At 39.9% G+C, this 13,181-nt stretch overlaps 1 protein-coding gene across 1 annotated transcript in view; it reads left to right on the top strand.

The window, feature by feature from the left end:
- Adam9 (ADAM metallopeptidase domain 9) overlaps positions 1-13,181 on the top strand; it is a 79,624-nt gene that overhangs the window by 25,305 nt on the left and 41,138 nt on the right. The window contains exons 6-11 of the mRNA XM_048330931.1: positions 602-794; positions 2,573-2,638; positions 5,404-5,475; positions 7,525-7,694; positions 10,120-10,201; positions 11,144-11,277. Coding sequence (XP_048186888.1) covers positions 602-794; positions 2,573-2,638; positions 5,404-5,475; positions 7,525-7,694; positions 10,120-10,201; positions 11,144-11,277 — 717 coding nt within the window. The remainder of the gene's footprint in view (positions 1-601; positions 795-2,572; positions 2,639-5,403; positions 5,476-7,524; positions 7,695-10,119; positions 10,202-11,143; positions 11,278-13,181) is intronic.

Below are 13,181 nucleotides of genomic sequence, written 5' to 3'. Positions count from 1 at the left end.
GACTGACAAAAAAAAAAAAAAAAGATTTTTTTTGGGAGCCAGGTGCTGGTAGCTCACACCTGTAATCCTAGCTACTTATTAGAAGGTTGAGATCTCAGGATTACAGTTCAAAGCCAGAGTGGACAAAAAAGTCTATGAGAATCTTATCTCTACCTAAACAGCAAAGAAGCAGGAAGTAGGGGTGTCGTTCAAGTGGTAGAGTACCAGCCTTGTGCAAAAAAGTCAAGCAAGAGTGGGAGGCCTTGAATTCAAGCCCCAGTACTGGTACCAATTACCCCACCTAAAAATAAAAAATAAGAAAAGACTTTTGGGAGCTCCTCAGCCAGTGGAAAACACAGCTAGTCCTTTAATTCCAGACTTCACTCTCAGCAGTAGCAATAGCTCAGAGAGGTTAAGTAACTGGCAGACAGTGGTGCTAATCAACAGCAGCTTGGGACTTTAATTCAGATACACCTGGCTCTAATGCCTCCTTTTTTTTCTTCTTCACTCCGCTATGCCTACTTGTATGTGTGTGATATGAAGACTTGAATTCAAGTTTTCTGATTCCCTATCTGTGCTTTTCTTTCCCTTAACAATGGTCTATATTTAATGTCACTGTCAGAGGACTGCTTCACCTTGGGAATTCAAGTTATGGCATTGAACCCTTGCACAACAGCTCACACTTTGAGCACTTGGTTTACCGAATGGATGACGTCGGGCAAGAGCCTCTGAAATGTGGTGTTCCTAACAAGGGTGCACAGGAGACCACAAAGCGTGGGGAGGAAGAGCACCCCAGCATGACCCAACTACTGCGAGTAAGAGAACAGTAACGTTCTTCCTGGCTCTGACTAATGCTTGTAACGTTCCTTCATTTGTTCATTAAACCAGTACTTAAATGGTGGTTGTTGTTTTGGTGGTTTTTTGGGGGACTATGTATCTATCAGACAGTGTAAGAGGGACCAAACCTGAGGACTGGTTTAATTCTGTAAATTTTGGAAACTAGGGTTTAAATCTTTAAATATTAAACAGAAATTACATCTAGCATTGCTACATAATGTTCCATTAGGTTTTATTTAGTTACCTATTTCATAAAGGAAAGTGCTGATTCATGGAGCTCGAGAGAGCGAAAGAGAGAGAGACTGATTGACTTGGCTTTAGGATACTAATTGCCCCAAATGTCTTCCAAGGCCCCATATGTCCTTGTTTTTTACTCCCATGGAGCACTCCTTGAGTTATTCTTTTTTTTTTTTTTTTTTTTTGGCCAGTCCTGGGCCTTGGACTCAGGGCCTGAGCACTGTCCCTGGCTTCTTCCCGCTCAAGGCTAGCACTCTGCCACTTGAGCCACAGCGCCGCTTCTGGCCGTTTTCTGTATATGTGGTGCTGGGGAATCAAACCTAGGGCCTCGTGTATCCGAGGCAGGCACTCTTGCCACTAGGCTATATCCCCAGCCCCCCTTGAGTTATTCTTGATGTGGATCTTTTAGGCTGAAGTAGTTCCAGGACTAGACTAGTTTTAGCTGCAAGGAACAATCTTTCTTTTTTAAAACAAAATTAAATTTTATTATCTTTAAGTAGTTGTACATAGGGGTTACCATTTAACAAATCACTTTGTAAGTAAACAGCATCTTGATGGATGTCATCCCTTTCATCATTCTCTCCCATCCCTCCCACCCAAACCCTTCCCTCACTTCTTCTAGTTTCATTGGATATGCATTGAATTATGACTGCATTTTTTCCCATGTATTAGAGCATGCAGTTTTGTCTCTCTAGGTCTGATTTACTTCATTTAAAATGTTTTTTTCCAAGGTTTGCCCATTTCTTTGCAAAAATTTAATGTCATTGTTCCTAATGGATGAGTAAAATTTATATATATGTACATATAAATATATAGATGCATATATATGACAATTTCTTGACCCATTTGTCCTTTGAAAGATATCTAGGCTGTTTCCATGTCTTGGCTATGCTGAACAGTGCAGCAGTGCACATGGCGGTGCATGTGGCTTTACTGTTTCTTAGTCTGTAATCTTTTGGATAAATGCCCAGTGGTGGTATTGCTAGATCATGGGGTAGTTTTATGTCTAGGTTTTTTTTTTGAATCATCAAAATGCTTTCCAGAGAGGTTGAACAAGCTTACATTCCCGCCAACAATGTATTAGGGTTCCTTTCCCCCCACATCTGCCATCATCTGCTGCTTGAATTCCTGCTGATGGCTGTTTTAATTGAGGCTGAGATGGAATCTCACGATGTGGGTCCCGGGGCTTGCGTGAACTCATGTCCTCACAAACTAACAGCATTTTTGCTCGAGGCCGGGACTCTACCACTTGAGCCACACCTTGGCTTCTAGCTTTTTATCTGGAGATACGAGTCTTTTTGTGCTGGAATTGGTTTGAAAGCTTGATCCCAGATCTCAGCCTCCGGAGTTTCTAAGATTATAGGCAGGAGCCACCAGTGCCCCCCTGACTTTTTGTCTTTATGTGAAGTAAAATAATTTAATGTTATTTTTGGAAGACATGAAAGTACATGGCTAGAGATTAAGGTTTGATCATTATATATGCAATTTGTGTATTGATTAAAAATGGGCATTTTGACAGAGAAGAAGAGCTGTCCTGCCACAGACCCGATACGTGGAGCTGTTCATTGTCGTGGACAAGGAGAGGGTAGGAAATGTGACTGTTCTCCTTTTTCATGAAAAGTGAGCGTCCTATAAAGGAAATGTGAAATATGATAAATGTGTATTGATTTTTAAGTGAATGCCCCCCCAGTTCTCTCTCTCTCTCTTTCTTTCTTTCTTTCTTTCTTTCTTTCTTTCTTTCTTTCTTTCTTTCTTTCTTTCTTTCTTTCTTTCTTTCTTTCCTTCTTTCCTTCTTTCTTTCTTTCTTCTTTGCTGAGAATTCCTGTTTGTTTTACTGCTTGAGCCAGCCATGACTCTGGGCCTTTTGCTTTTTGTTGGTTTCTCAGATAGGGTTTCATACTTTGGCTTGGTCAGCTTTGAACTGTAATTTCCCTGCCTAAACCTCTCATGTGGTTGGGATTACAAGTATGTTCTGTTGCGTGTGGCCTTTTTTTTTCTTTGCCAGTCTTCGGGTTTGAACTCAGAGCCTGAATACTGTCCCTGAGCTTCTTTTTGCCTAAGGCTAGCACTCTACCTCTTGAGCCACAGTGCCACTTCCAACTTTTTCTGTTTTATGTGGTGCTGAGGACTTGAACCCAGGGCTTCATGCATGTTAGGCAAGCATTCTATCACTAAGACACATTCCCAGCCCCTGTGGCTTCTTTGTGAGATAAAGTTCTGATAGCATTTTTCTTTGGTGTGTTGGTGTGTGTGTTTGGGGGTGGTGGTGCTGGGCCTTGAATCTACGGCCTGGGTGCTGTCCCTGAGCTGCTTTGCTCAAGGCTAGTACTATCACCCAAGCCACAGCTCTAATTCCAGTAATTGCGGAGGCAAGAGGGTAAGAGCCTCATGGACAGTCCTGTCTGGGATCCGTTTACAGGCATTAGCAACTAGCTGGTGCTTGGTGTAGGTCTTGGTAACTTTTGTGTGGACCATCATCTTTCAATTTCTGCCTCCCAGGTAACTGGTATTATAGCTGTTTGCCACCATGCTCAGTTTGTCCTGTTCTCTGAAGTGATTATTTTATGCTGAGTTAGGTGTCTTGAGAGCTTTTCATGTAACTTTAATGGGCTGTGACCATAAACCAAGACAACCAAGTGTTGTCTTGTTGCCTAATACAATTGCTTGAGTTAATAGACTTTCAGCTAAACTGTGCTTTACTTTAAGATGTTAGAAAACATTTGGGGCCTGGCATACTTTGAAAATAGTGGTGTTAATCTCAAAGACATAGGATAGATAGAACGATGATAGATCTTTCTTTTTTACTTAAGAAATAGAGAAACTGCTTTACTTAACCTAGAGAAGTAATGTTTCCTTCGATATGGGATTGTTATATATAGGTTTAAAAAATGTTTTGGTTGATTTTTACTTCAAAATTTGTTATTTGTATTCCAAGTTACTGTGGAAACTTACAATCAGCACCTCTTTTCTTGTAAGTGCTGAAGGTGATTTTTTAAAACATCTCTTATTGTGTAGGCTGGGAAATGACAAGGTCCAGTTATTAGGAGACAGAAATGTGCCCAAGTTTGTTTATTATAGTTTTGTTATTCCCAAGTAGTAGAAAGAAAAACACAGAGGTAATATGGGAAGTTTAAACTCTGCCCTAATAGCAGCTGAAAAGTTTCTGTAGAATTTTTTGGACAAGTGACAAAAAGGAAGATTTAAACTGTTTTTCTCTATTGTTCTCTCAAGTAGATTTGTTATAGGGTGTAGGAAGTGATTCATAATTAGAAAGGGTTTCATTTCCATTAAGCTTTGTCAAGTCTATTCCTTTTTTTTTTTTCCTTTCCTAGCTTAGGAGAATAATGGTATGATGCCTGCCTGATAAATCATACTTTGTGATATTAAGATCTTTAGGCCTTTATCATGGAACAGAGTTACAAATTCTCTGTAAGATTTTTCTTTTGGTTAGTAAGTTACTTCTTTAAAATGAAGTTAAGGTAGACATTTGGATTTAACCAGGTCTCAGAGAAAAGAACTGGTCATATCATTTATTTGGCTTGATATATCTACATATATATATATACATATATATCATATATACAAAAATATGTACACACACAGACACACACACACACACACACGTATGGTTCTGGGACTTGCATTCAGGTCCTGGGTGCTGTCCCTCCTATTCATTTTATTTCAATTAAAAATTAAAAACTTTTTTGTTTAAGGCTAGTACTCTACTTCTTGAGCCATAGCTCCACTTCTGGGTTTTTGGTGGTTAATTGGAGATAATGATCTCGAGAGTTTTCTTGCCCAGTCTGACCTTAAACCTCAACCCTCAGATCTCAGCCTCCTGAGTAGCTAAGATGCCCAGCTGATATGATCAGACTTTTACATATCTGTGTTTTCAGTCACATAAACATTTTTATTTAGTGATTCTTGATTAATCTTTCATTATTACTTTAGCCCAGGGATTAGAAATGGTTTATTGGTAATATCAGTCTAAAAAGTGAAGGGATTGGGAAATACATCAGATTGTCTTTTTTTCCATTATCTAAGCATTATCTTGTAAAATGCTTGAAAGCAGTTTTGCATTAACAGAAATAAAAAAGAACATTAGGAAGGAAATACATTTAAATTATACTCATTTGAAGAAAACAAAGACTCCATTTTATTTTCATCATTCTTATTGTGCCTGTTATTCCTTTATTTCTATTTATCCCTAACACATGTCCTTTTACATTTATTAATTTGAAATATTGTTAAATGTCTAAACACCTCCATTTTTAGTTCAGAGTTAGTGTTTGACTTTGATCTTCATTGTCAGAGATTACGTGTTTATTGTTTCTTCCTTTGCTTTTCCAGTATGACATGATGGGCAGAAATCAGACCGCCGTGAGAGAAGAGATGATTCGCTTAGCAAACTACCTGGATAGTGTAAGCTACATTTCTTGTTCTTTAGTGTCCTTTCAGTCTCAAAACAGCATTTAAAAATTGACTTTTGTGGAACCCAAGTGACTGCAGAATGAGTTTTTAGGTTGTTTGGTAACTTTTTTTTTTTTAAATGCTTGGAAGGAAAGTACAAGTATAGACTTCGAAAAGAACAGGAGATTTCATATTAGCATCTGAGTTACCTTGGAGTATACAGGCTAAGGCACTTTATTGTCTGTGCAAAAGTTTTAGAGTTTTTGTTGCGAAATCTTAGTAGGATTAAGGTTACCTCCTACTCTGAAACTATAATAAGACAGTATTAATTGTGTGTGTGTGTGTGTATCAGAGAGAGAATTTCTGTCTATATGAAAGAATTTCTATCTATATGATAAAAGAATTTCTATCTATATGAAATGGATATAAGTTCTACCACCCTTTAGCTGAAAACTTTAAGGTACCTGTGATTAGAAGTATGTATAAGAGTTTAAAACTGTTTATGGCTCACTGTGTATTACATAAAATCTCCAGAAGGATAATGAAGTAGCACTTTATTATCAAACTCATCCCTATTTCTTCTGTGAAATGTACAAATTTTCCCACTAAGTGTGTGTGTTGGTCAGCTTCCTGACAGTGGTTATTTTACTAGGTAATGAAATTATAAAGAGAAAAGGTTTACTTTGGATCATAGTTTAGGAGGTTTTAATTTTTGTTTTATTTTATTTTAATTTTTTTGCCAGTTCTGGGGCCTGGACTCAGGGCCTGAGCACTGTCCCTGGCTTCTTTTTGCTCAAGGCTAGCACTCTGCCACTTGAGCCACAGCACCACTTCTGCCCTTTTTCTATATACATGGTGCTGAGGAATCGAACCCAGGTTTTCATGTATGCGAGGCGAGCACTCTAGGCCATATTTCCAGCCCAAGGTTTTAATTTTTGATTAGCCCTATTGTTTTGGGCATGGAGGGAGAGCATGGTGGAACAAACCCACTAACCCCATGGCAAGGAAGTAAAAGAAAGGAGGAAGGGGCAGGGACCCTGAGAACCCATCAGGGGCATGCAATGAGGACTTTCTGCTAAGTGTCAGCTGCAAGGCTCTAGACACCCTAATAGTGGTGTTGTGGGGACTTTATGCTAGGTGTCAGCTCTCAGGTCCTACCTCAACCCTAAAAGTGGTGCCACGAGGACCTTCCACTAAGTGTCAGCTCCAAGGCTCTACCCCACCCTAATAGTGGTGTTGTGAGGACTTCCTACTAAGTGTTAGCTCCAAGGTCCTACCACACCCTAATATTGGTGCCAGGAGGACCTTCTGCTAAGTGTCAGCTCCAGGGTACCACACCCTGACAGTGGTTCCAGGAGGACCTTCTGCTAAGTGTCAGCTCCAGGGTACCACACCCTGACAGTGGTTCCAGGAGGACCTTCTGCTAAGTGTCAGTTCCAGGGCTCTACCACACCTGCATAGTGGTGCGTTGGGGCCAAACCTTTGCCAATAAGGGTTGTTGGGAGCACATTCTAGGCACACACTGTGTCACTGGGATACTGTTTACTTGCATTACTTAGGGCAAGTGGGATGAAATTTACCCCCAAACCTTCAATTTGTAGAAACGGTCATATTTTAGAGTGGGCAATTCAAAAGGAATCACTTCGTGGGTGAGGATACTTTAGAGGAGTTAAAAGACTTTTATTTTTAAATGGAATAAATCCTTTTTTTTCTTGTGTGTGTGTAGGTGTGTGTGTGTTTACGTGTATGCATGTATGTGTGTGTGTGTGCTAGTACTGGGGCTTGAATTTAGGGCTTTTTGCTCAAAGTTGGCACTCTGCCACATGTGTCACAGTTCCACAGCTCTAACTTTTTGGTGGTTAATTGGAGATACTTTTCCACCCAGTCTGGCTTTGAACCATGATCCTCAGATCTCAGCCTCTTCAGTAGTTAGGATCACAGGTATGAGCTGTGTGTCACTGGCCGTGAATCCCCTGTTTTTAATTTCAGTAGTTATGTTACTTGATTCATTAAAATATTTTTCATGTTCTTTAATATGTTGTGTTTCTCTTTTCTTCTTAGATGTACATTATGTTAAACATTCGAATTGTGCTGGTTGGACTGGAGATTTGGACAAACAGAAACCTGATCAGCATTAATGGAGGTGCTGGCGACGTGCTGGGGAACTTTGTACAGTGGAGGGAGAAGTTTCTCATTACACGCCGGAGACATGACAGTGCCCAGTTAGTCCTGTGAGTGCTACAAACAAAATGGCCAGGAAAACTATTTCCCCAGATTTCCTTGTATTGGAATGGAAAGCTCTAAGATTTGGGGGCATTTGTTCAATGTGAGGAAAGCTTAATTTGTGCTTCGGGTAGAATATGACTTTGTGATAAAGAACCCTCTCTTCTGAGTTGGATTTCCCCTGACTTTTGGCCTCTAGCCTTCCTCTTTCTTGAGCATACTTCCTCATTTTGGTGTAGCCTATTTCCCAGTTGCTTTTCTGAAAGGTTCTAAAAGTGACCTCTTGCATGCCTGAAAATATGTTTTCATAATCTTAGAACAGAATTTAAAGACCATCACAAATTGCACTCTGATTATTTTCCATCTTTCAGAGGTGTGAATTCTAGATTCTGTATCTTCTCTGTATCTTTATTGGACTTTTTGGCTGATTATAGAACTCCAGGCATGGAACCTTGTTTCTTTCTATTCTAAAGGCACTGAGAGGCAACTCTGACTCCTGGTTCTTTGCATGAAACCTCTACTTTTCATCATTCATGATCAGTGGAAATTTGGTTCTCAGGTTTTTTGTTGTTGTTGCTGCTATGGCCTGGGAATTGTCTCTTAGCTTTTTCATTTAAGGCTAGCATTTATCACTTGAGCCACAGCTACACTTCCATCTTTCTGGTGGTTAATTGGAGATAAGATTTTCATGGCCTTTCCTGCCTGTGCTGGCTTCAAACCATGATCCTCAGATTTCGGCCTTTTGAGCAGCTAGAATTACAGATGGGAGTCACTGGCACCCTACATTTCCAGCCTTTTAAGATTAACATCACTTATTGTTCTTACTGGGTAATTTCTTTATAGAAACTAATATCCTTCAGTTTTAGGGATTTTTTTCTTGTACATTTATAGCTGACTTTATTTCAGCTGTTGGGTTTCTTGTACTTCTCCTTAGAATTTATTCCCATTGATTTGATTTCTTCTGCTGTTTTTCTCTTGTGAATATGAGTTAATATAAAGCAAAGTACTGGAAAATGATTAAATAGGCTTTCCTATGAGCATAACCACAGAGGCTTGGTTCTGATGTGGTTAAATGATTTTCAGTCAAGTTGTACATCCATGTATTCCGAAAAAGAATTTCCCAGGTTGCAGAAGACCAGCAGGAGCAGGTACTTTTTTAGTCTGTCTTTCCTCTCCCCCTTTGTCTCTGTCAGTCTCATTGTAGACAGCTCTCAGATGTTTGATGATTCTCAGTCATTTGAACTGAAAGCTTTGAGCATGTGTTGGCTCTTGAGCACTGTAGGGCTTGCTCTAGGATGTTCTGATTGGGATGTTTCCTTGGCAATCCCCTTATGTCAGGGCTACTCATAGGCTCTGGAGGAGGATATGTCTACTCATTTAGAAGATATTTATTTATCCCTGGGCACTGGGAATTAGCAATGATCAGAATACTAGATGTGGAGTTCATATTCTAATGGAAGAGTTTGGCCATGAACAATATTCATAAATATTTGTAGTTCATTAAGTGGTGATAAATTGTGAGAGAAAAATAAAACTGTGTGTAAATATAAAAGAACTGGAGGAATGAGATTGAAGTTTGATGTAACCTGGCAGGACATGCCTCACTGAGATGGCTTCTGTGTAAAGACCTGAGGGAGGCCAGGAAACATTCTTGTAGAAGAGAGTTCCAGGCAAAGTAATGAGGTCCGGGACAGCCGTGGCTTGGGCATGTGTGAGGAGCAGGATGGGAACTTTAGCGACTTCGTTATGATGGAACCTTCCAGCTTCCTTGTGAATGTGTCATTGTTTGTTTGTTTTTTGTTTTGTTTTGTTTTTGCCAGTCCTGGGGCTTGGACTTGGGGCTTGGACTCAGGGCCTGAGCACTGTCCCTGGCTTCTTTTTGCTCAAGGCTAGCACTCTACCATGTGAGCCACAGTGCCACTTCTGGCAGTTTTCTATATATGTGGTGCTGAGGAATCGAACCCAGGGCTTCATGTTTATGAGGCAAGCACTCTACCACTAGGCCATATTCCCAGCCCCGTGAATGTGTCATTGTATCCACTATCTCTCCTCAGTGAAGTTTGTTGAGTGAGCCATTGGAATTCATTTTCAAAAAAGTTTTTATCCGGAAGGTAATTCTGCAAACAAACCAACAAAAACAAACAAAAAACCAAAGTCTTGACTTTGTATTTAAAGGTTATCATCTGTTTGGAGAAAACATTTTAAAATGGACTCATAATGTTAACCCTATTTTCTGGGATCATAAAAAGGAGACAAGGAAGGTTTTAAAGTACTATTTCTCTTTGCTCCTTTTCTTCTAATTTTTGTTGGTTTTATCAATGCAAGTAAGATTCCTCAAGCAAGTAAGATGCTAGCCTTAGATAAGAAACAGGAGCAAGTGCTCCTTTTCTTTTTTTCCCAAGTGCACTCTATAACTTTTGTCTTTTCATTTAGAAAGAAAGGCTTTGGTGGGACTGCAGGAATGGCGTTTGTGGGGACTGTGTGTTCCAGGAGCCATGCAGGCGGGATTAATGTGGTAGGTTATTCTTCACACTCAGCTTGGGAGGTGTGCGTTAGGACATCTCAGCATCTGTTGACTCTACTTTTGACCTACTTTGCAAACAATATTTTGAATAGTAGGAGGAACACAGTAAGAGTGGCAGATGTATTGGATTCCTACAGACTGGATCAAGTTTTCCAATATTTATCATGTGTTTATTTCCATCTTTTTATGTAGGAGGAAATGGCGTCCATCTCAGATAATTAAAAGGGTATCAGTTATTTTTTCCCATAAATCACAAGGAACAGTCTGTTGTTGCTAAAGTGTCCACGCCAGGTACTGCTGCCTCATGCCTGTAATTCTAGCCACTCAGGAGGCTGAGATCTGTTCGAAACCAGCCTGCACAGAAAAGTTCATAGGATTCTTTTCTTCTTCTTCTTTTTTTGTGCTGGGCCTAGGACTTAGTCTCAGGGCCTGACTGTTGTCCTTGAGGTTTTATGCTCAAGGGTAGCACTCTACTACTTGAGCCATAGTTCTACTTCCAGCTTTTTGGTAGTTAATTGGAGATAAGAGCCTCATGGATTTTCCTGTCTGGGATGGCTTCGAACCATGATCCTCAGATCTTAGCCTCCTGTGTCGCTAGGATTATGAACATGAGCCACTGGGGTCTGGCTAAAACTCTTATCTCCAGTTAACCTACACAAAGCCAGAAGTGCAGATGTGGCTCAAGTGCTATAGTACCAGCTTTAAGTGAAGAAAAAAGGCCATGAGTTCAAGGCCTAGTACTGGCACAAACAAACAAAAAGAATCCATCTTCATTATCAGTATATGGCTCATACCTGTTCTTTTTTTAAACTGAAACGTACAAAGACCATTGCTGGTCATCCTCATCATGGATACATTTCTTTTTGTGAAAAAAGTAAAAAAAAAATTTTTCTTTGTTCATAAATTTATCAATACCTTCCTGTATTTTGACAGTTTGGACAGATCACTGTGGAAACATTTGCGTCCATTGTTGCTCATGAACTGGGCCATAACCTGGGGATGAATCATGATGATGGGAGAGATTGCTTCTGTGGAGCAAAGAGTTGCATCATGAATTCTGGAGCATCGTGAGTAACTAAGTTGTGTCTTCTTCTGTGTGTATCTGTGTGTGTGTGTGCTGGTCCTAGAGCTTAAACTCAGGGCCTGGGCTATGCATTGTTCCTTAGCTTTATCTCTCAAGGCAGTCCCCTACCACTGGAGCCATAGGTTCGCGTTCAGCTTTTTGGTGGGGTTTTTTTTTTTTTGTTGTTGTTGTTTTTGCCAGTCCTGGGTCTTGAACTCAGGGCCTGAGTACTGTCCTGTCTTCTTTTTGCTCAAAGCTAGCACTCTGCCACCTGAGCCACAGCACCACTTCTGGCTGTTTTCTATATATGTGGTACTGGGGAGTCAAACCTAGGGCTTCCTGTATACGAGGAAAGCACTCTTGCCACTAGGCTATATTACCAGCCCTGTGGTGGTTAATTGGAAATAAGTCTCATGCATTTCCCTGCCAGAGCTGGCTTCAAACCTCGATCCTCAGATCTCAGCCTCCTGAGCAGAATTACAAGTGTGAACCATCAGCACCCAGCCAGTTCTTTCTTCTTAACATGGTATTCAATAGCAGTGTTTCTAAGGGATACTCATGTTTTCCTGATTCTATGAAATATACCAGTGAGATACCAATGAGAAGTTTTATTTTGAATTAAATAGTCCCCAAAAAGCTTTAAGAAAGAAGATTTATATAGACACAGGTATATAGGTATATTCTTCTGAAAACCAGTTGATAGGACAAAAGAACATAGGAATGTGGAAAACTAACTGTGTTAGTGCAGGCTGGGCTAGGTGTTGACAAGCAAATGATTTCCTCACAAACAAATTTGAGAACATACTGCAAATAGAAAACCTAACATATTTCTATTAATTCTCATGGACTTAAATGCAGGAAGCAATACAGAGAAGAGGAAAGGAACATTTATGAAGCTCTTTTTATGACCTGACACTATTGTTGGCATTTACATGGTATCAACTAATTCATTGTTCAATCTAAGGAGTTGTTAGGATTTTGTCCATTATGGTTAAGAAAATACTTCCAAATTCCTCACTAGATTTGCATTGCCGAAGTCTGGGTCCAGAGCCTACAAAGTTGACTTTAACTCCTTCTAAACATAATTACAATAGAGAGTGTAAGGGTGTTTGGGCTCTTTTCTGATTTAGCTTCATTGTAGGTTCTTTCCTAATTTATTAGTGTAAGCACTATGTTTGTGGAGTAAACTTGGTTAAAAATCAGTTGATTCCTGTGGGAATATCGGTGGCCCCACGTGTTTACTCCTTTCCTTCCCCACTAACTTCTTGAAGCAGAGTAATAGAAATTCTGCTACTCAGTCCTTTAAGTAAGTGTCCAGAGGAAATTCCAGCAAATGCTTAAGTAGGATTTACACTGTTCTCCAGTAAATACTAGTCTCCAAAATAGACAGGAAAGAATTCCAGTGGTGCTTATGAAAAACATCCTTCATACATAAGAAAAATCCTATGTTTGTAAAAGAGTTCCTGTTGAAAGGGGAAGTAAATTTAGCATTTTTCTTAGTGGGCAGTGAAGTTGAGGAAGGCAAGGAAGGATTCAGGAAAAGGAGAAATTGTAATGGACCACAGTGAGACTGACGTGGAAAGAGAGCATTGGAGTTAAGTAAGGGATTGAAACAGTTCCACAGTAGAGTTTACATTGGTGGAAGCAATCTTGGGAGTATACTTTACATGATTTGTTCACTTTGCAGTGTTTATTGAGCCTTGTAATTTGCTAGGCTTTGTTTCAGGCACTTGGAATGCTTTAGTTAAAGACTTGTCCTTCAAGGACTAGTTTTTTTGGGGGGAGGGGGAGACAAAGTATCTGTACAGTAACTAAACATACCAGTAATATATAGAATGTAAGAGAAGGTAAGCTCTGTGGAATAAAATAGAGTGGAACGTGAAAGTTTGAGGGAGCTAGGGTAGGAGT

The sequence above is a fragment of the Perognathus longimembris genome, chromosome 21 (genome assembly GCF_023159225.1).
Source record: "Perognathus longimembris pacificus isolate PPM17 chromosome 21, ASM2315922v1, whole genome shotgun sequence".
Taxonomy (NCBI): Eukaryota; Metazoa; Chordata; class Mammalia; order Rodentia; family Heteromyidae; genus Perognathus; species Perognathus longimembris.
Note: the sequence above shows the minus strand (reverse complement) of the source record. Positions and strands in the feature narration are given on the sequence as shown.